This window comes from Nilaparvata lugens, chromosome 3 (assembly GCF_014356525.2).
Source record: "Nilaparvata lugens isolate BPH chromosome 3, ASM1435652v1, whole genome shotgun sequence".
In the NCBI taxonomy this organism is placed as follows: domain Eukaryota; kingdom Metazoa; phylum Arthropoda; class Insecta; order Hemiptera; family Delphacidae; genus Nilaparvata; species Nilaparvata lugens.
The window spans coordinates 30,870,299-30,893,165 of NC_052506.1; the positions used below are offsets into that span (position 1 = coordinate 30,870,299).

At 34.0% G+C, this 22,867-nt stretch overlaps 2 protein-coding genes across 2 annotated transcripts; one reads left to right on the forward strand and one right to left on the reverse strand.

The window, feature by feature from the left end:
* Positions 1–10,390: 10,390 nt before the first annotated feature.
* On the reverse strand, positions 10,391–12,607 carry LOC111045455 (ATP-dependent RNA helicase DDX55-like). The gene has a single exon (XM_039423495.1). The coding sequence runs from the start codon at positions 12,427–12,429 to the stop codon at positions 10,612–10,614; it is 1,818 nt and encodes a 605-aa protein (XP_039279429.1). The 5' UTR covers positions 12,430–12,607; the 3' UTR covers positions 10,391–10,611.
* An 8,278-nt stretch (positions 12,608–20,885) lies between these two features.
* Positions 20,886–21,941, forward strand: LOC111045454 (3-oxoacyl-[acyl-carrier-protein] reductase FabG). The gene has a single exon (XM_022330876.2). The coding sequence runs from the start codon at positions 21,052–21,054 to the stop codon at positions 21,820–21,822; it is 771 nt and encodes a 256-aa protein (XP_022186568.2). The 5' UTR covers positions 20,886–21,051; the 3' UTR covers positions 21,823–21,941.
* The last annotated feature ends 926 nt before the right edge of the window (positions 21,942–22,867 follow it).

Genomic DNA, 22,867 nt, shown 5'->3' on the forward strand with positions numbered 1-22,867 from the left:
AAATACTTTATTCAATTCTAGAAGCATAAACTGCTTCCGTTTCATTAACTATTTTGTAAACACGTTCACATCAAATCAGAATCAGTTGACTTCAAGGTTATTTTACAGCCCTAGGGCCGTAAAAATTTTACCGGCCTGGTCAGAAAACAATCATTTTCGGCCTCCATATGACGCACGAAAACCAGCTCATTACATCCAAGTGGGGCAAAAACAAATAAATATCCCCTGACCAATGTGATAAAGGGGGGGGGAACTTGTTCAAAGGTACCATTTTTTGGTTTCTCGCAAACCTTAAACACCCCCATCCCCTTATCACTGGGGAAAAATTACTCAAAAACTATCCATCTTACAGACATGACTATATCATATAGTGTCCTAAAATATTGATTCCACAACTTAGTCAATTCTGTAAGATGCATAGTTTTCGAGTTTTATGCGATAAACCAAAACACCCCCATCCCCTTATCACAGGGGGTAGGGGTGAGGATTTTTGTATGTTTACCTCCTTACTACCCTAAAAAGAACAAGGGGTCGAAAATTGTCTTTCAAACTTTTCATTTCGTACGGTACTCTTTATTGAGCATTCATTGCCTGGAGTATATTATTTAATCATTTCCGTTCACAAATGACAGCTCTGTGAATCAATAATATTTTCACTGCTCACTCAGAATCTCATATATCATTGTAAAAAATAGAATGTTAGGCTACCAATATTTTTGTAACGGAATTAAAAAGCCGAAAACTATCTTCAGTCCGATGATGTCCAAGTTGTAAGAGAAAATAAATTATAGTGTTTTCAATAAGGTACGGTACCCACTGTATTTGAAGTAGAATTGAATAACACAATTTACAAAAATAACTCAGAATTTCAAGCATGTGAGAGTAAGGACAATTGAGGCTACACTTAACAGTTTATCTCTGGGTATTAAAATTTATCATAATATCATCCTACATTTATATGATTTAGATGCATTAGTCTTAATTTAAAGAATATCAGAATAATAATTTGATGGAAATAAAAATAAGTCTTATTATTTAAAGTAATATATCAAACTGGAGTTGAATGTGCAATTTTTCAAAGTTATTTAAAGTGCAATATTTGCATTCTATCAATTTATAATAATAAAATATATTTCTGTGGATTTATTTTCATTACCGTATTACTTTTTGAGATTAAGCGCCTTAGGTTGACATTTTTGGAACAATCCTTCTAATTTGTTACGGTAACTGATTATGGAATTCATGGAGTTTTGATGATGATATAGGCCTACATTTTCCACGGTATTGTTCAGGTAAAACAAATTATCAAAAAATCAATTTCTGATAAATTTATTCAATTTTCAAAAACTATCTCAATTTTTTCCAAATAAATTTTAGTATAAAAATAGAAATCTGAGTCCCCTTTTTAAAATTATTTAGTCACGACATATTTCGGCTATATAATGCCATCATCAAGTGATTGAAAAATAAATAAATTTGAGTAATTTCTTCAGAAATTTATACAGCATAAGGCTATTCTATCTTGATAACCTGTAGTATAAAAAGAAAGAAACTTCGTCAGATATCACCAAAATTAATAAAAACCTGTTGCATAGCCTTCGCAAGTACCGTATCGACATGGCATCTTTTTTTAGTATGCCGTTGTGTGGTTTTATAAAGCATTAATCAAATATATATTTCTGCCGACAATAATATTTCTGTCAACTTGAAATGGAAATTGTTATACCAAAACATAGTTTGAGTAGCTTATAACTACAGTATTTTCTATTCTAATAGCATCTACTCTCAAAATATAACAGTAGGTCAGGCTGATCTTTCTTGACGTCTTTCTTCGACATTTTGCCGCAATGTCGCCTAAATAGTTCTGGTATAGGGATTGCAGTACGGTACTTTCATCAATAACTTTGAAAATATAATGATTGTCATATTATATTATCTAACCATTCATTGTCAGAAGTATTTGAATCTGAAAAGTTGAAAACACTTATGAATGAATAAAATATACCGGTAGGCCTACAACAGTCCTACAGGGAATTGAACTCTACTATTCATTGAAAACAAACGCAGTAGGCTTACGGTAGTATGCTAAAAATTTTTATAATTTATTTAATTGAATAAAATGCACACCAGATGAAACTTTACCTGCAATAAATCTAAAAGGTCAAAGACTTCGGGATCACAATGAATAGAGAACAGTGTGGTTGAGTCAGTCTGTAGCAGTATATAGTGAATTGAAGCCTCAACATTGAACAAACTAAACGATAATAATTAAACTATCAGTTATTGCAATTATTGATTCAAATCTAACAATATTAGAGTAATTAAGTGGTCTGATAATTCTTTTGGACTTATTATCTCTTAAAGATTCTGAAGCTGTATGATCAGTCACATCAAGTTGGCAGCTAAGCACTAAAGCAAAATGATCCGAGACAATCATCGGCTCAACCTTTGCTGAGCTAATCCTTTCAAAATGAATTGATGTGGCAATATTGTCAATACACGTCCCCTCACAATGAGTAGATTCACCTGGTCTAGTAACTTCATTGATTGTTAAATTGAGATTGAAACTTGACAGCAAATTTTTAAAGACCATACTGTTGTTAGAATCCATCATCAAATTTACATTAAAATCCCCACAGAGGATAATGCTAGCATTGGAACTATTATTGCTATTTAAAACATCAAGCATGCCGAAAAGCGTCTATGTGAAAGTCTCGAAATTACTCGCCAAAGGTACACGATATATTTCAATGCAAATAACATTATATTGCTTAATCAAAACAGCCGAAATCTCACAAACCCTATCGACGGATAATTCAACCAAAAATGGAACTTCAACTGCAATTAAGGATGACTTTACACAGATCAGAGATCCACCTCTTTGCCCTGTAGGCCTGCAATATGCGCTGATGCATGTATAGCCACTAATTTCAATATCAGCCAGCTCATTTGAATCCAACCAATGCTCAGAGACACATAATATGTCTTCGTCAAATTTGCAGTTGAAACTTGTGAGTTCATCCTATTTATTTATCAAGCCTTGAACGTTCCAATGAGCAACTACTAAATTAGATGACTGATCAATTATAAGTAAACTATTACAATTATCATCTGTTGATTTACGTCTGTTAGTTTTTGTGCTAATAGGATATCCGTTACTATCTGAATTTATACAATCACTATCAAGTCTACTCAATCTAAATTCATCAGATTTTGTCCTAAAAAACAATCGGTATCATTGTTCTTCAAGGGGATTGGGTCAGGTATCAGTTCCTTATTGCTGTCTAGCTTATGCACAAATTGCAGAATTCTATCACATACAAACCTTTTACCTAAAGAGTTCAAGTGAAGTCCATTTGATGTATGGAATCTTCCTCCTATATTGTTAATATTAACAAATGATACATTATTAAATTTTTTACAAATAATAGAGTTCTCGTTGTTTGCTCTTTGGATTTCCTTATTGATTGCTGACCAACTTGGGAGGTCATGCCTGTGAGGTACCGAGTGAGATAGGTATTAAGAGAGATATTATTATTTTATTTTCTTGATTCAATGATACAAAATTAATATGTAAAATAATTTGGGGAGGATCAACAGGCACAGCCCAAAACTGTTCCTCCCCGAATTTTTATTTATTAAAATAGTCCAGAAAATAGGTTATGTTTTCTTCACTTTATAAAATGTTGTCCAATTTTCTCACCAGACACTTGAAACAATTAATTTTTAATTTAGAAAGATTAAGATCCGAATTGATAACAAAATTCCTTCTACTTAGCTCTGATATGGCAGCTTAATATTTTTCAAATTCGTATTTGTCACGATTGAACGAATATTAAGTGAGATATGGCAGCTTTAGTGATAAGTGACCTACCTTTTTATAGGGCTATGTAAAGTTATTTTATTGTTAAAATAATCTAAAATCACTTACTAATAACATGCAATGCAAATGGAGACTGTTGAATTATTGAGGCGACTTCATCAGCATGCCTTGGTGTGCAATGCAATAAACCTTCAGCGGTCACCTAACAATAAAGTTGCCATATCTCACATAATATTCGTTCAATCGTGACAAATACGAATTTGAAAAATTGTCATAATCTTTTTGTAGCATTGACTTGTTGTCATAAATAATTGTGCAAAGTTTCATTTTCATATCTTCTGCTATTATTTAGAGCAAATAAAATAGTTAATGAAAAAAGCAAAATGGCGTCTGTGTGATTGAATAAGGATTTTCGGACAGTTTGGAAATTATATCTAGATATGTTTCCGAACCAGTAACAATTCCTTAGAATATTGGTAGGGAGTTCGGAAACACTCTGTAGACATGACTATCCTATCTATATAAATAAAAATCGAGCCTCAAATTTTGACATTCAATAACTTTTTTATATGTGCGCCGAATTTGATGATTTTTTTTAGTTGTGTTCGTTATGTTCAGGACCAGGTTTATGGCCTATTAAATTTTTAATCCGACTTCAGGACTCTTTCCTATGGTCCTTCAAAGTTTAAATGTAATCCTAAAGGTGCGTACAGATTTACGCGCCGCGAACATGAGCAATTCACTTTTAATCAGCTGATGCCAAGCTTTTTATATCTGTATCTTACTGTTTCTGTAAAAATACAGATATACTCAGCTGATTAAAAGTGAATTGAACATGATCGCGGCGCGTATATCTGCACGCACCTTTATGGGAGATTTGTGAACTGGCCACACACATAAATAAAAATCAGCTGTTATAATCATTGCGTCATCCAACAGCCGTCCATAAATAGTTGACAAGAGTATGTGCTGCTCCATAACCACCCATGTATTTTATTCTGAACACCCCGACTAAATGCAAAATGACTGTTCTGTCTGTGTGCAGTGCGGCCTCAGGTAAAAGACATTGCTTTGTTTCGAATAATTGTGCTGTCTTCGGTGTTTAGAACTAATTGATTTTTAGTAAATTATTTATTTTGGAGTAATCTATATATATATATATATATATATATATATATATATATATATATATATATAATATATATATATATATAAATGAATGTCTGTTTGTGTGTTTGTTTGTTCCCTATAGACTTAAAAACTACTTGCCAGAACGCCATGAAACTTTTGGAATATGTTTTGTGAATATTGGGGATGGTTTCTGACCAGAAATTTTAATAGGGGGCCTTATTTTTCAACACATTTTACAGACCTATGTTTTAGATATTGTCGGCCGAACGGCTACCGAAGAACGGAAAGATGGTCATGATTCAAGATCATGTTGTAATAATATGATTAGCATCATGATAATATGATTTTACAGTTACCAGCTGTGTATTAATAATAATTATCACTCCCCTATCATTGAGAAGCTGGAAAATGTTAGAAAAAAATTATTCATCTCATGAAAGAGAGTTGTTCATATTGCATTCATTAATTACTGAAGAATGACAGAATAATTTACACATTTTTAAATTTAGCTTAGCTTAAATTCATCCCAAAATGGAAGATGGAAAGAATATGGAATTCTGTATGATTCAACGTATATCGCATATTTCCTGGAAAACCAACAACTATGAACGCATTAAATTCGTCTTTGAAACACTGATTTAACCTATATATTTTTTTAATACAATACTTCACTGATATATATTACTACCAATTGATTGAAAAGATATGTTTTCGGGATAATAAATGCTGCATGACTAAGCAAATAGGAGGTCGGTATTTAGATGTTAATGAAAATATTAATTGTCAGAAAAATTTAATGATTCACCAAATAAAGTCAAGTATCACATGAGATACATTGACTTTTTGGCGGTACGAAGTTCGCCGGGCAAGCTAGTACGAAATAGAAGCTTATAAAATTTTATACTGACTCATGTGTTTTTATCTTTCATAGTTTTTGAGATATCTGCTCTTGAAAGTTTCAGTACCTATTTTTGAAAAAAAAGTTTTGCCTCCTGTTTTTGTTTTTTTTTTTTTTTGCTTTAAAACGTTTCAATGAAATTTGAAAAAACTTGATGATTATGAGCTTATAGAGCATTAAATACTCATCAATTTGATGTAAAATTTCATTATCTAATCCATTTCCCTAAATCTGTTGCAGCAGTTTTATAGTTCGAGTGTCAAATCTCCAGTACTTAACAATAGATCAGTTGACAAAGAAATTTGGAGGGAATGTTTGGAACACAATTTTTGACTTTGCAGCTTTGTTTGGACTGGCTATAAGATATCATAATGGACATATAAAAAGTCTCCATCCCTAACCCTTGTGCTGAAGGAATGAGGATAGTCTAACGCTGGGTTGCACAAAAGCCTGTTAAATTTTTATCATGATTAAATGCCACGAGAACTAATCAGAGAAGCTTTCTTTTCAACAAAATTTTTGTGATTGGTTCTCATGGCATTTAGTCACGATTAGAATTTAACAGCCTTTTGTGAGTTGCATTTTCTCATTTTTTGCTTGCACGCTAATAACTAGGAGACAACGCGTTCCACTGACATGACTAATCATAATTATATATACGAGTAATATATTATTTGACTAATCTTATATACCTAATACAAAAATGAAGCTTCATAATTAAATTGCTATAAGTTTTGTTGTATATACTCACTGTATTATTCAAAATGAAATATTCGCTCTTGAAAGTGTGAAGTTTTTCATAAACAATGACCTAGTATATAAACCAGTTCCATAAACAATTAGCCTTTTTATAATTAAACTTTTTTTCTTTTTTCGGGGCTTTTAAAACACTAATACATAGCAACAAAAAATAAATTATCATCATTATTATAAAGAGTTGTGGAGCATTAAAAAAATCTATCTCATGAAATATATAGAGTTAGCCAGGGCATAGATTCCAATGGGGAACATTTGGTAAGTGTTATACTCAAATATTAATTTTCACTTATTGTACAGTAATTTTCTACCTTTTTTTGTATTTTTAACCATTGACTTATAAAATTACTTTTCTTGAAGAATTAGTAAATTATTTAAATCGTCCCGTTTCACTGGTGAGAAGTTTATTTTTACAAACTGTAACATTACACTGGCTAACCACTGATTAGCGGAATTTCACTATTTCATGTTTTCCTTCAATTATTGTTATAGAGGCTTTGGTAAGTTAACTATCAAGTGTGACTTCGGTTGTGTACTACAATAGATTTGACAAATAAATCCAAGGGAATGGTAATTTTTCAAGGGAATGTGGAACAAATTTTTGAGTTTGCAATTTTATTGAGACGAGCTAGACTAAAAGAGAGGAACCAAGTTGACACTCGTTGCACAATTGAATTATTCATTTCCTCCAATTGTTATAGCAACTTTAGATTAGCGTGGAATCTTCAATTCTGCAACAAGTGTCGACTTAGCGGTTCCCCTGCATTTAGCACATGTGTTCGGTATGAGGATTTTTTATATGTTTACCTCCTAACTAATTACCAGAAAAACGTCTATACTTGTTTATTCTGAGCAAATAGGCTACCAATGAAGCTACAGTCAAACATTGTGTTCCACACATATTATTCATTTTTCACATTTCGTCTTCAAATTGATGTGACTAATTTTCTAAAAAATCATAGTCAATGGACAAGGCCAAGATGAAAGTCTGGTATAAAAAATAAGCATCTTATCAGATAAAATATTTCATTCTAGAGAAGAATAATAATTAAAAGAAGAGAAAAAAACCATTGCAACAAAAGGATCACTATAGTGAGGTTCACATTATAATGACAGTGTTTGATTTGCAATGGTTAGAATTGGAAAGTTTAAATTGGATGAACTTGTTAATCTAAACTCTAGTCTTGATCAAGATATACTTTGCATTTGTGAACATTGGCTGGGATCACTTGAACTCGGGGAGATTACAGTCTTTGGATATACTTGTGTCAGCGCTTATTGTAGAGCTCATGGTAAAAGAGGTGGGTCTGCTGTATTTTTGAAAAATGATCTGACTGGATTCGAAGTTGATTATTTAATTGAACTGTCAGTACAGCGTGTCTGTGAGATCTCAGCAGTTCAAATAGATGAGCTTAATGTCATCTGTATCGAGGTGTACAGAGTACCTGATGATAGTAATTTGGATAAATTTCTTTGAAATTATGTTCAACTTGCTTGATAGGCTTAATAATAGGAATAATTCAAATGCTTCTGTAATCCTTTGCGGTGATTTTAATATTGATATTATGACCAATTCTACTTTCAAGATGGTGTTTCAAAATTTGTTACTTAGTTTTAATCTCAAATTATTAATTAATGAAGTTACCAGACCAGCCTCCACATTGTTTGGTTCAGGCTCATGTATCGACAATGTTGCCACTTCTATTCATGAGAGAAATAGGGTTAAGGGCAGTTTCTTTGATATGTCTAAGGCGTTTGATACTATAAAGCATGATATCTTATTGCAGAAACTGAGGTTTTATGGCTTTGATAATAATGCAGTCAATCTGATTTCCTCTTACTTAAATGATAAATTTCATGCAGTCTTTTATAACAACTGCTTCTCAAAATTTTGTGAAGTGAGATTTGGTGTCCCTCAAGGTTCTAAACTGGGCCCACTTCTTTTTATTATTTATGTTAATGATCTTCCAGCTGCCATAAGCAATGATTTTGTTAAGTCATGTTTGCTGATGACTTGGATATTCAGATCAAATGTAAATTTGTTAAATTACTCTCAAAATTGTGTTAATTTAATTGTTGAAGACTGGTCTGCTGCAAATTCACTTTGTCTTAACAAGGACAAAACCCAAATGTTGGATTTTGGCTTCACTTCTAGTAGTGACAATACAAAATTTTTGGGCATCACATTGCAGAATAATCTTAAGTGGGAGACTCATGTAAACTTATTATTTAAGAGAGTATCTAAAGGTTTATTTTTATTGAACAGTTTAAAATTCTTTGTTAACCCAGTTGTACTAATTACTGTCTATTATGCATATGTTCATAGCCATTTTTCTTATGGTATTGTTGCCTGGGGGAATGACACTAACGTTAAGAGACTGTTTGTTTTGCAGAAGCGTACAATAAGAGTGATTGCTCATGTCCATGGTCGAACACATTGTAAACCTCTATTCCAACAAATGAAAATATTAACTGTCTCTGCTATCTAAGCTTTTGAGTGTTTAATGTATATAAAGAAGAATCTGGCATTTATTCCTTTGAATAATACTGTTCATAATCATTTTACTAGGAATGCGTCTGCTCTCAGAGTGAATCAATGTAATTATTCATACACACTAAATGGTTTTATTGAGTATGGCATCAGACTGTTTAATAATTTACCTGATAACATTAAATGTCTAGAGACTAAATGTTTTAAGAATATAATAAAAACTTTCCTTGTTGAAAAATGTCCATACAATAAAAATGAACTGTTAGATAATATGTGATACATAATCTGTGATCTTATGACTGTTTTAACTCATCTGTTTTATATATGTTTTGACTTTGTTATGCATTTTGAAAAAATGTTACAGCAATAAAAAAAAAAGAATTTGAATTTGGTATTGCTATCCTTGTCTATCATTCAATAAAGCGGATAGCGCTATCTCTTTCTCGCTTTACTCTGTTGCCAGGTCTTTTAAAAATTTAGAATTAATAATTAATAAAAAAAATTTCATCTTAATTATGAAATTAATGAAAAATTAAATTTCTAGCTAAATAAAATATAATTAACTATTTTTAACTAGTTAAACAGTTGATTGTTTCAAACAGTTACTATTACATCAATAAACCTGTATCAGCTAACGTCTTTAGAAGGCTTTAACAAGACAGAGGATCGGCAACGTTGTTCTCCTATCTTCAACCACTGCCATTATAACGTGGACCTCACTATAGAAATGCGATTCCCTAACGACGACTCGAGCCGCGTGGTTAGAGCACAATAACCTATAAATTCATTAGATTCGATGATTCATTGGATTCTCATGTTGTATGAACGTTATGGCGGCATATAAACTGGAAGTGTTGGTTACTATATTGCTTTTATGATTCATATCTGGTGAATAATTGTGTCTAATTATAGGTTATGTTCTCCAGCCTTTGCGGCTCCAAGTGTCTAAGGAATTGTACCTCTAGGTGTGCACCTAGTGAGCTCTATATTACGTAAACTACATAGTATAGAACTCGGTGTGTGCACCAATACCTGTTGCTTTCTACCAATAAGGAAACCCCGAAGCATAAGTATTCAAGTATAATTAGGATTCTATCATTTTTATCGCTTTAGGCTAATTATTCTACTTTTTAATATCATAACAGTGAGTTAATATCTGGAAGGAAGAGTACACTTGACTAACTAGATAGTGATTAAAGCTGCACATAAGAAATTTCATAATCTACAGAATCACCTTTCTCTGAAGTAGGTCTACTAATCTTATCTAGTTTCAGTAATTAGTAGCTAATTGTTTTGAAATGTAATAGATTTTTATTTGCAAAATTCACAGTGGGTGATAATTGATTGGGTAAGTTGAATATTAATATTTAAATGTAATTTAATTGAGGTTCCTTTCAGAAATTTGTAACAACTCAGCATAGACTCACCATCTTGTTAGTCAATATGGTAGATCAAGAATAGATCAAGATTTGAAAAAATAAAATGTATTTTTAATAAAACAAAATTCTTTACTTAACTGATACCGGTGTCAAATTCATTGTTGAACTGTTCTTCAGTAATTTTCTTCTTTTTGAACTTTTTTATCATTGCAACGTCCTTCATGAGTTCATCGATCTCCTCTTGAGACACTGCTTTCCTCTTCTTCTTAGCCTTTTGTTTTCCCTCTTCAGCTTTGCGTTTCCTGTACTCCTTTTTCTTATTGCGTTTTTCCTGTTGATCGGCTTTCATTTGCTTGTTCAGCGACCAGGGTACCGATGCCGTCCGATGTTTTGCTGGTTTACCAGGCCATGAGCCAGTCGTTTTGTATTGCTCCAGTTTTTCTTGCCGCGAGACCTCTCTTTGTTTATTCTTGTAGGCAATTGAATTGAAGTCTACATCAAAAGGGGTAAAGTCTGTAATAGTTTTATTTTTCAATTCAGGCATTTTTGGGAGTCTTAATAAACCGAAGCCAGTTGCAAGCCTACCAAATTGTAAATCTTTCACACGGAGAACTATGCTACACTCATGCTTTCCATAGGCCTGGATATAAGAAACAAATGCACGGTTTGCTTTATCAAATACATCCCTATCTTGAAGCTGCATTTTCTGAACTGCTCTAAAAGTCTTGTCACTCTTGCGGAACAATTTTTTACTATCAGGCAAACATGAAAGTTGTGTCTTCTGATTCCGTTGGATGAAATCCAAATAAGCCTCTTCATTTGGCAAAAGGAATAGGAGAGCAGATCCTTCATTGCCGATGCGAGCGGTCCTTCCACACCTGTGAACAAACTGAGAAGCAGATGACGGCGGATCGTATTGAATAACCCAATCAATGTCTGGAATGTCAATTCCACGTGCCATCACATCGGTACATATCATCATTCCATCTTCAGCTGATTTGAAACTTTCAAAAACTTTGTACCTGTTATTTTTCATTTTACCGTGAATGAAGAATAGTTTTAGACCACTGAGAATTTTTTTAATGACTATTGAAAAGTAATCCACACACGCACAAGTTGACATGAATAAAATGTATTTTTTATTGTAACCTTCTGTCTTGATAAAATTCACTAGAGCGTCAAGTTTGTCATTAGCTTCAACAGTAAAATAATAATTATGTAGATTCAAAGGAGTTGAAAGAGAATTAGTAGAGTCATTCTTTTGCTTTACCGAAACTGCAACAGGATTTCTTAGTCCTGCCCTAATCAGCATTTCTACTTCTTTAGTTTGAGTAGCAGAAAAAAGTCCAGTTCTTCGTTGTTTAGGCAGGTACTGGAATATTGTGTTCAATGTTTTCTCAAAACCCAAATCTAATAACCTATCAGCTTCATCCAATACTAAAACTTCCAAAGATTTTACAGCCAAAGGTAAATTGATATCTGCATGCGTAAATAAATCTTCAAGTCTTCCTGGCGTAGCTATAATAACATTGGCTCCGTTCTTTTTGAAACTGTCAACATCTTTGAGTACACTGTTACCACCAACCGCAAATAAGGATATGAAATTCGAGTCATCTTGATTAAGGAAATGATCAAGAACTCCTTTAGTTTGCAACGCCAACTCACGAGTGGGAGATATAATAATCCCCCCTATTTCATGCTTTTTCCACGTTTCATTTCTTCTTTTCATAATTTCCAACAACGGGATAAGGAAAGCCAAAGTTTTGCCACTACCAGTGACTGCTTCAGCTGCAACGTCCTTATTTTTTAAAAATAATGGTATACAACTGGCTTGCACAGGTGTCATGCTTGTGAAACCCAAATCTTCAACAGCTTTTAAAGTGGTAGTAGAAAGCTTTGGAGTAATGTCATTCCAGGATGTCTTCATTTTTTTACAACCGGTATTAAACATTTGATTAAGAAGAATAAGGTCATTAATTGGGAAAAATTGAAAAATCTACGATTTTCATAACACTTATCTAGTAAATAAAAATCACTAAGTTCACAACATGATTACAACACGTGAAAATCACACCAAACTAACCTCAACATCTAAATCTAACTAACAAAACTAACCTCAAAATCTTTCTTAGTCATGGGAAGAGAACAAAGTGGAGACTCGACAAGCTGAAACTATTTCTATTTTACACTGACGACAAAGTGGTTAAACGACAGACTGTGACAACGGATGAGCATATAGTGAGGTCCACGTTAAAATGGCAGTTTAATTTGCAATGGTGTTGCTATCTTTGTCTATAGTTCAACAAAGCAGATCACGCTATCTCTTTCGCTATCTCTCTAACTTTGGTAGAGAGTTAGTGGGGAGGATATTTTTAATATTCTTTCCGAAGAATGGACATTGATATGTCCAAAGCTCCGCCAATCTATGTAGATGCATAACAATATAATTTATCCATAGTTATTATATTACAAATTACTTTTTCATATCATATACTTTCAATAATTATTTTCTTAGTCTATATTATGTAAATTCATATATAATTTTGCTGTATTGTAAGCTATTGTATATAAGTGTATAAGCCAGTATATATTGTAATCTACATAAATAAAGTACTCAATCAATCAATCACGCACTGCGATGTTGCCACATCGTTTATCAACAATGTAAAAATTCAACTAATTGACAAAATACCGTATTTTATCTCAATTATGAAAATCTATTATAACATCTTTAATAAATATATTTTCTTGACAAAATAAAATATGATCAACTATTTTCAACAATATTGAACAGTTAAATTCATCAGATATACCAGTATCAGCTGTTTGGGTGGCAGGGCTGAGATCTGGCAACCCTTATCTCCTAAACTTCCATTATAACGTGGACCTCACTATAGGTTCAAGTCTCAATGTGTCAGGAGCCACATAGTAGAAGGAATTCTATTTTTCTCTCTTTCATTCTCTGTGCGCTCCTTCAATATTTCATAGTGAGGTCCACATTATAATGGCAGTGTTTGATTAACAATGGTATTGCTATATCCTTTTCTATCATTCAACAAAACGGATAGTGCTATGTCTTTTTCGCTCTGCTCTGTTGCCAGATCGTCTCTTAATAATGTGGGATTAATAATAAATTAACAGAATGTATTACATCTCAATAATAAAATTATTGAAAAATATAATTTCTTGCTTAGTAAATTATAATTGATTGTTTTAAATGAGAATCAACTGATCTGAAAATGATATTACATCAATAAACCTGTATGAGCAATCATCTATAGAGGGCATCAACAAGACAGAGAGAGGAACGGCACAGATAATGAAAGAGGCTACCTTATTTTTTCCGATCTTTCTTCAAAATTAGTTTACTTACTTCTTCTCTGTGATCTTTCTTCACTGTAATTGTAAAGCCGGGTCTACACAACAACAATATTTGCACAAACTTGGCTCAAAGCCAGGTTTACACAAATCTGGCTTTGAGCACGGAATAAGCATACCGTAAATAATAAGAGAAGTATTACTTCTTTCCTCTGTGCTTTGAGCCAAGTTTGCTCAACTCTGTTCACAGGACACTAACTTTAACACAAACCTGTATTATAAACTAAACCATATATATAAATTCAATATGAAGTCTTTGAAGTGTTTATAAACTTGAGATGAATAGTAACTCAAGCCTTCTCCTCCTCCACCTACTCAACCCTCCACCCCGCCAACCACTACTCCTCCTCCTCCCCACCTACTCCTCCTCCTCCTCCAACTATTCCTCCTCCTCCTCTTCCTCCTCCACCTTCTCCTTCACCACCTCTTCCTCCTCCTCCACCTACTCCTCCTCCTCCTCCTCACCCTACTCTTCCACCACCACGAACTATTCCCCCTCCTCCTCAACTACTTCACATCCTCCTCTTCCTTCTCCACCTTCTCCTTCTCCTCCTCTTCCTCATCCTCCGCCTACTCCTCCTTCTCCTCCTCACCCTACTCTTCCTCCTCCTCCAACTATTCCTTCTCCTCCTCAACTACTCCACCTTCTCCTCTTCCTCCTGCTCCTCCTCCTCCTCCTCCTCCTCTTTCTCCTCCGATACCCACTCCTCCTCCTCCTCCACCTGCTCCTCCTTCACCTCCTCATTCTCTTCTCCTCCTCCACCTACTCCTACTCCTCCACAACTATTCCACCTCCTCCACCTACTCCTCCTCCTCCACCTCCTCCTCCTCCTCCTCCTCCCACTTCTCCTCCTTCTCTTCAACAATAATAATTAAGAATACTGCTTATCAAGTGAAGAGCAAATAACTATATCTATTACATTACTATAGAGTAAAAAAGATAATTATTATCCATCAAAAAATCTTCCTTGTTTTTGACTATTTTTGAAAATTGACCTCCCACATATTTAATTTGAGGGTGCTGAATCCGAATCTGAAATTGTGAGTTCTCTATCTTCATTCTGAAGCGATTCAGGTTTTGACAGATAGATGAGACATAATCTTTTCCTAGAAAAATTGATGCAAACCTGGCTGAGATTGATCAAAGAAAGCACAAACCTTCAAACCTCAGAATTTTACAATGATCTCCCTTCTACACGATGCAAACTTAGTGCAAACCTGGCAGTTTTGAGGGTGGTGTAGACTGGGCATAACGTGGACCTCACTATAGTTGTCAAAATGCCCACTTGAGCGCTGAAGATTGTACTTTATTGCTTTAATTTGCCTTTTTTCGATTTGTAGCCTCTCATCGGGGCCGCGGAATTGGAAATATCTGGAACTAAAAATATCAATGTTAAACGTCCTATGCTTGAAAACTGTTGCTGGGTGGAACTCCGAATATTTGTCAAACAGCGGAATTGGAAATATCCGGAACTCGAAATATGTTGCTAGGCAGAATTGGGAGTATCTGGAACTCAAATTATTTGTTTGTCAGATGGCGGAATTGGAAATATCTGGAACTCAGAATATCAGTGCCAAAGTGGGAGTACTGGTAATGTGTTTGTTATTGAGAAATGGTTCAAGTCTGACTCATTTTCTGGAATGATATGGACTAATTAGCCCACTTAGGGTAATTCATAGCTCATTATATATTATTAATTTTGAATGGAAATATTGGACTTGAACTTCAAACAGTAGATCAACTTGACTGATCTTTTTGGACTTGTTTTTCATTATCAAAATTTGGGAATAGAATACTTTTGGACCTGGTCTGTCGTTCTTTTTCAATTATATTCATACATATTATGCAAGCTTTCAAAACTCTGTTATCTGTCTCAACAAAAAAGACTGACAACTGTTGATGTGTTGATTAATTTATTATAGGTTAACTATAGAACCCTTCATTTGTTTTGCGATCAATTTGTTTCATCCCACATCTACACAGTCTCGCTAATAACGATTGACATTGTGAATTCGATATAATTCCAATTCCACATACTTCCAATTCCACCAGCTGACAAGATATTTTGAGTTCTGCCAGTCTGCACGATATTCGGAGTTCTGCCTGTCAACATATTCGGAGTTCCATATATTTCCAATTCCGGCCAGCTGCAAGATATTTTGAGTTCCAGATATTCCCAATTCATGCGACCCCTCCCATCACTGTCAAAACCTTAGACCAGTTATAGAGTAGACACGCTTGGAAGTCTAGCCTCTGAAGCCAACATCTACTGCCATATCACCAATCTTGACGTCACAGCAGTGACGTCACGCATTGTATGGAAAACTTTCAGATTGTGTCTATTTCAGATTCATGATGTTTTTGGGTTATTTCTAGCTACGGTCAAAAACGATATCGGTTAAGTTATAATGTGTTATGTGATATCGGCTTCAAAGTTATAATGTGTTTTGAAAATAATAAGGTATGGTAGCCTACAAAACTAATTTATTGTCATGCTGCAATGAGTTCACTTACATCATAACCAAGGATAATATTACAGTTACAACTTACAATATTTATGTGTATAGATTTCAACTTGAAAAGATATTCCACTTTTTTTCCTAAAAATTTCAGTGCAATTATATGCTGGGCAGAAGATTACCATTTTCATAGATAATAATTACATAAATAAATAACAATCTGCTATGGAAAACAAGCTATGTTTACCAACAGTGTAAGTTAAACAATAAACACCACAAACACTTACACAACAAACTCAAAAAATTTTCTATTATTTCTATACAATGCGTGACGTCACTGTTGTGACGTCAAGGTGGGTGGATTTGGCAGTAGATTTTAGCTTCATCGACTTTCAGTATGAATCAACGAGCTAAAATATAGTAAACTACAGAGTGGCTGAGTGGCCGCTATTCCGGGCCGTGGAATTGGAAATATCTGGAACTCAAAATATCAATGTTAAAAAATGTCCTATGCTTGAAAACTGTTGCTGGGTGGAACTCCGAATATTTGTCAGATAGTGGAATTGGAAATATCCGGAACTCGAAATATGTTGCTAGGCGGGATTGGGAGTATCTGGAACTCAAATTATTTGTTTGTCAGATGGCGGAATTGGAAATAACTGGAACTCAAAATATCAGTGCCAAAGTTGGAGTACTGATAATGTGTTTGTTATTGAGAAATGGTTCAAGTCTGATTTATTTTCTGGAATGATATGGACTATAGTGAGGTCCACGTTATAATGACAGTGGATAAAGATAGAAGAATAGCAATGCCGATTCTCTGCATTAGTTAATCATATTTCCAAACTATCAAAAACATAATTGGCACCATTGTGTACCTAGAAAAGGATAGTGCCACCGGCTTTGTTGAATGATAGACAAGGATAGCAAAACCAAAGTTGATCAAATACTGTCATTATATCGTGGACCTCACTATAATCAGCCCACTTAGGGTAATTCATAGCTCATTATATATTAATTTTGGACGGAAATATTGGACTTGAACTTTAAACAGTAGAAACAACTTGGCTGATTTTTTTTGACTTGTTTTTCATTATCAAAATTTGGGAATAGAATACTTTTGGACCTGGTCTGTCGTTCTTTCTCAATTATATTCATTATATTCATACATATTATGCAAGTTTTCAAAACTCTGTTATCTGTTTCAACAAACAAGACTGATGACTGTTGATGTGTTGATGAATTCATTTTAGGCTAACTATAGAACCCTTCATTTGTTTTGCGATAAATTTGTTTCATCCCACATCCACACAGTCTTGCTAATAACGATCGATATTGTGAATTCGATATATTTCTAATTCCACATACTTCAGCAGCTGACAAGATATTTTGAGTTCCACCCATTGATATAGAGAATAAACGGTTAAACGGTTAAAGATTAGGAAGAGCGAAGTCCGCTATGATGCCACTGCGCTAGTGTAGCTGTGTAGTGGTTCGCCCACATGCCTCAGCGAACAGTGTCCACACGTGCGAATGCAAGCCCATACACGTATGCTCACCCGAGGCAAACGTACGTGTGTACACCGTTTAAACGGTTAAAGATTAGGAAGAGCGAAGTCCGCTATGATGCCACTGCGCTAGTGTAGCTACCAGAAATTTCGGGCAAGAAGTCGGGTATTTGTATTCGCTGTGTAGAAAAAGAGCCTTTTTCAAATGATAATATTTTTTTATTGAAGCAATGAAAAATATTCAAAGTATGGTAGTTTCATGCAGTGCTTATGGATGTACGAATCTGCATGCACCGGATAAAAATATTTCTTTTCATACATAAGTATTTTTATATTTTCATCGGTCATGTTTCATGCAGGCTAAGCCTAGTGCCAAATGATCGTTTCAAGGAATATTGTGCTTAGGTTGATTCATTATCATTTGCCAAGTAATAAAATATAAGTTTCGGTAATATTATAATAAATATTTTATTTCCATAGATCCAATATAGGTATCCATATTCCATTCCATTAATTTGTCTTATATTGTAATATTTTGTGAACTATGAAAATATTGTATGCTAAATTTGTATTATAAAAAATATTATCTGCTAAAATTGTCTATAAATTCTTCATCATTGCTATTGTTTTATTTTTCCCGTTCTTATAATATGTAGTTATTTATTATCTTATATTAAATATAGGAGTATAGAGTATAGTTAGGTACCTATACTTAAGTTGCAAAACGAATGAGAAACAGTTTCACGAAATATTGTGATAATGGCTAATTTATTATTATTTGCCATCTAATAGAATATATGGTAATATTAGCGATCTATAATTTTTGTTTTATTTTTCCCGTTCTTATAATATGTAGTTATTTATTATCTTATATTAAATATAGGAGTATAGAGTATAGTTAGGTAGGTACCTATATTTAAGTTGCAAAACGAATGAGAAACAGTTTCACGAAATATTGTGATAATGGTTAACTTATTATTATTTGCCATCTAATAAAATATACAGTAATATTAGCGATCTATAATTTTTGTTTTATTTTCTCCGTTCTTATAATATGTAGTTATTTATTATCTTATATTAAATATAGGAGTATAGAGTATAGTTAGTACCTATAGGTACGTAAGTTGCAAAATGAATGGAAACAGTTTCACGAAATATTGTGATAACAGTTGATTTATTATTATTTGCCATCTAATAAAATATATGGTAATATTAGCGTTCTATAATAAATGTTTTATTTTCCATATCCTAAATACATGGTAATAGGAAAATATTGTAAAAATGAGATTCATTTGCTAATAGAATGGATCAAAATCTGTAGTGAGGTAGGTTCACTAAATTAGATGTTTGGTCGAGTTAAAAATAATGTTCAATGAACAAATCATTGTATCATATGTTAATGGAAATGACGAAAAGTTGAAAAAAAATTATATTGAAATCCATCAAGTATGTCGAAAGATATAACGCAATGAAAGTCGATGTTTTCCCATATAAGTCTGTCTGGGCACCTGACTTCTTGCCCGATATTCAATGGCGACGAGAAATGAAGGAGGCATCATGCTTCCAAACGCTTGAAGGTATAGCTTAGTCATCTAACTATATAATATATCAATGGTTCCACCGGTCTGCACAATATTCGGAGTTCCCCCTGTCAACATATTTGGAGTTCCATATATTTCCAATTCCGGCCAGCTGCAAGATATTTTGAGTTCCAGATATTCCCAATTCATGCGACCCCTCTCATCACTGTCAAAACCTTAGACCAGTTATAGAATAGACACGCTGGGAAGTCTATTCCTGTTACGAATTGAATATGGGCAGCCATGACAGAGAGAGGCAAGAAGCGGCGGAGAATTTGAATGGCCCTATTGATATAATGGAAACTTGCATAAAAGACAAGGTGTAAATCAGTTATATTTAATGAATACTACATTGAATTTTCATTGAGAATTTTAAATATATGTATTACAGTTGTTATGCATCAATAAAATTAATTGTTTGAATTGCTTTACTTGAAGCCTTGGTGAAATTAATGTAGCCCAAGTTAGTGTTAATACTTCTTAGCCATACAAGTGCTCTACTAAGTTGAAATGCCATACCGTAACTGAAAAATTATGATTTTAGAAATTGAATTAATTAAATTTTTTATGCTATTTTGAGAAGGGAATTCGAAAAAACTAGTTTATGAAGACGTTTCTGTGTGTGTGTGTGTGTGTGTGTGTGGTGTGTGTGTGTGTGTGGTGTGTGTGTGTGTGGTGTGTGTGTGTGTGTGTGTGTGTGTGTGTGTATGAGTGTATGTGCGTCTGTGTACACGATATCTCATCTCCCATTCAATGCAATGAGATGAAATTTGGAACTTAAATATAAAGCTGCGTACACATATACGCGCTTCCAACCCGCACCGAGCATGCTCTGCCCTCATTCCTCCATCATACCGCAGTCGCTCCGCCCCCACTCTGCAGTCGCACCCATCATGAACGTTATGGAAGATGTTAGATCTTCTCGCGTTCCCCGGTCGAGCCACTCTTGCTCCCCGGTCGATCATCAATCGCTCTGCTGGAGTGACGTTCGGTTGCAGAGCAGAGCGAAAGTCTGTACGCACCTTAAAGATCCAACACGAATAATTTTGATCAAATGCAATTCAAGATGACGGCAAAGTATGATAGTCAAAAAAATAACAAACTAAGGCCGGTATTAGACGGTAATATTTCTGTCATATGTAGATCATATGAAATAAGTTATACGAAATCATATTTTCATCTTTTTTCATGTTACCGTCTAATACTATTACTATCTAATACCGGCCTAACATGATCATATAATATAAGCTGATGTCTATAGTTCATTCCAGTCAAGTTTGCAATACCATCATAATCATAAATATAATAATAAATTAGTCATAGAAATCAATTTAATTCACAAAAACACACCTATTCCTGCAGTGGCAGACTGGCATTAGAGGCTCTGTCATGGCTGCCCTTAGTTCGCCGTGTAACACATTATAGCTCGTTGGTATGAATATACAATGGGCCGTGTCTATTCTATAACTGGTCTAAGGTCAAAACAACGAGAACAACATATAACCTAAAATATAAGATAACAGAAATTTCAGCGTAACTGAATAAGTAGTTATGAAGTGTTATCAGTTCAGAAGAGTCACAGTGTAAGAAGTTAACAACTGTTCTATTTTTGTTTGTTTTATCTATCATATTCAGAACAATTTTATAATGAGTTTCTTAGGTAAAGTGATTATTATTACAGGCGCAAGCTCAGGTATAGGTTCAGCTACAGCAATTCACTTAGCAAAGCTGGGTGCCAAGCTTTCTCTTTGTGGCAGAAATAAAGACAATCTAGAAAAGGTAGCTAATGAATGCGAAAAAGTTGGCAAATGTAAACCACTTACAATCATTGCCGAACTTAACAATGAAAGTGACACTAGAAATATTGTAGATACAACTATTCGTCAGTTTTGTAAGCTGGATGTGCTTATCAACAATGCTGGTGTTTTAGAGACCGGGTCTATAGAAAATACGTCATTGGATCAATTTGATCGCATTTTCAACACAAATGTGCGATCTGTATATCACTTGACAATGTTGGCTGTACCACATCTGATAAAAACATGCGGCAACATTGTAAATGTATCCAGTGTGAATGGACTTCGATCATTCCCGGGTGTCCTGGCATACAATATGTCCAAGTCTTCAATTGATCAATTCACCCGATGTGTTGCCTTGGAACTGAGTTCTAAAAAAGTGCGAGTGAATAGTGTCAACCCAGGCGTCATAAAAACTGAATTACAAAGAAGAGGTGGTCTTGACGAAGAGGCGTACCAGAAATTTCTTGAACGCAGTAAAGAAACTCATGCACTTGGTCGTCCTGGCGATGCTGATGAAGTTGCCAAAGCTATAGCTTTTTTAGCTAGTGATGAAGCTAGTTTTATTACTGGAGCTAATTTGCCTGTAGATGGAGGAAGACATGCTATGTGTCCACGGTAAATTAGTTTGTTCAAATATTTTTTAATAATTTGGGTACGGTAACTATGAATTTATGCATTTGGTTAATACTGTTTCATTTTTAATAAACTTTTTTAATTAAATATTGGTTTGTCTGATTATAAATAGGTATTTATTATCTCATCAGTTTTTTTAAATTGGGCACATGGTCATATCTAAAGAAAAAGGTTTTCTTGCAGTTGCAGACCTGCACTCATATCTGAAGAAACAGGTCTTCTTGCAGATCTGCTCTCTACTTTTGTCATATAACGTGGCTAAAGTAAAAAAGTGAGTTAGTAATGCTACGTTGCAATTCTCTGTAAATCAATGGATTTCAACAATTACTTAATAAATCGACTGTGTCAAAGAATAAAGTAAACTTCCTTACATGAATAGTTGTGGGGCTATGACAAAAAAACCGCGCAGCTGAATTTGGATAGAGGTGGACTGGTCACCCTGAGATATGTTCAAATGATTGTGGTATCTAAATCATAGTTTTACTTTATAATTGTAAATAGGCTATAATATCCAAATTCATATAATAATGCTAATTTATAATATCATTTTGATCAAGAACTATGCTTACTAGTTCTTTAATTCTTGCGAGCATTCCCAAAGCTTCAGAAGTTGTAAAAATGCTTAAGTGTCATTTCCTCTGTGTAAAGGTATGTTCAATTGATGTAGTAGACCCTGTCCAATAAGGTAGTTTTTTCAGGCCGCTTGAAATGGTCTTCTTATCCTTAATAGTATACAGGTCTTCAAACCTCATGGCAAGTAAAGTAGATAAGATTCTGTATCTGCTGGGGACATTTTTTCTGAGGATGATGCCCACATAAGCTCTACGCTTGTGCGTGGGTAATGAGGCGGATGATAATTCGAGATATATTTTTGCTAATCAATGTGGAGGCAGGTTCTCCTAAGCTGTATTGTAGATAATTGATTCCAATGTGTAGAGCGACATCTGTGATTTTTAATAAAAGTAAAGCGAGTTATAATATTTATTTATTCTATTACATACTTCAAGATTACACAACATAGTTTTCAAGCT

What these genes read in the sequence shown, in the direction of transcription:
- LOC111045455 (XM_039423495.1), bottom strand. Translation starts at nt 12,429, where the DNA reads ATGTTTAATACCGGTTGTAAAAAAATGAAGACATCCTGGAATGACATT.
- LOC111045454 (XM_022330876.2), top strand. Translation starts at nt 21,052, where the DNA reads ATGAGTTTCTTAGGTAAAGTGATTATTATTACAGGCGCAAGCTCAGGT.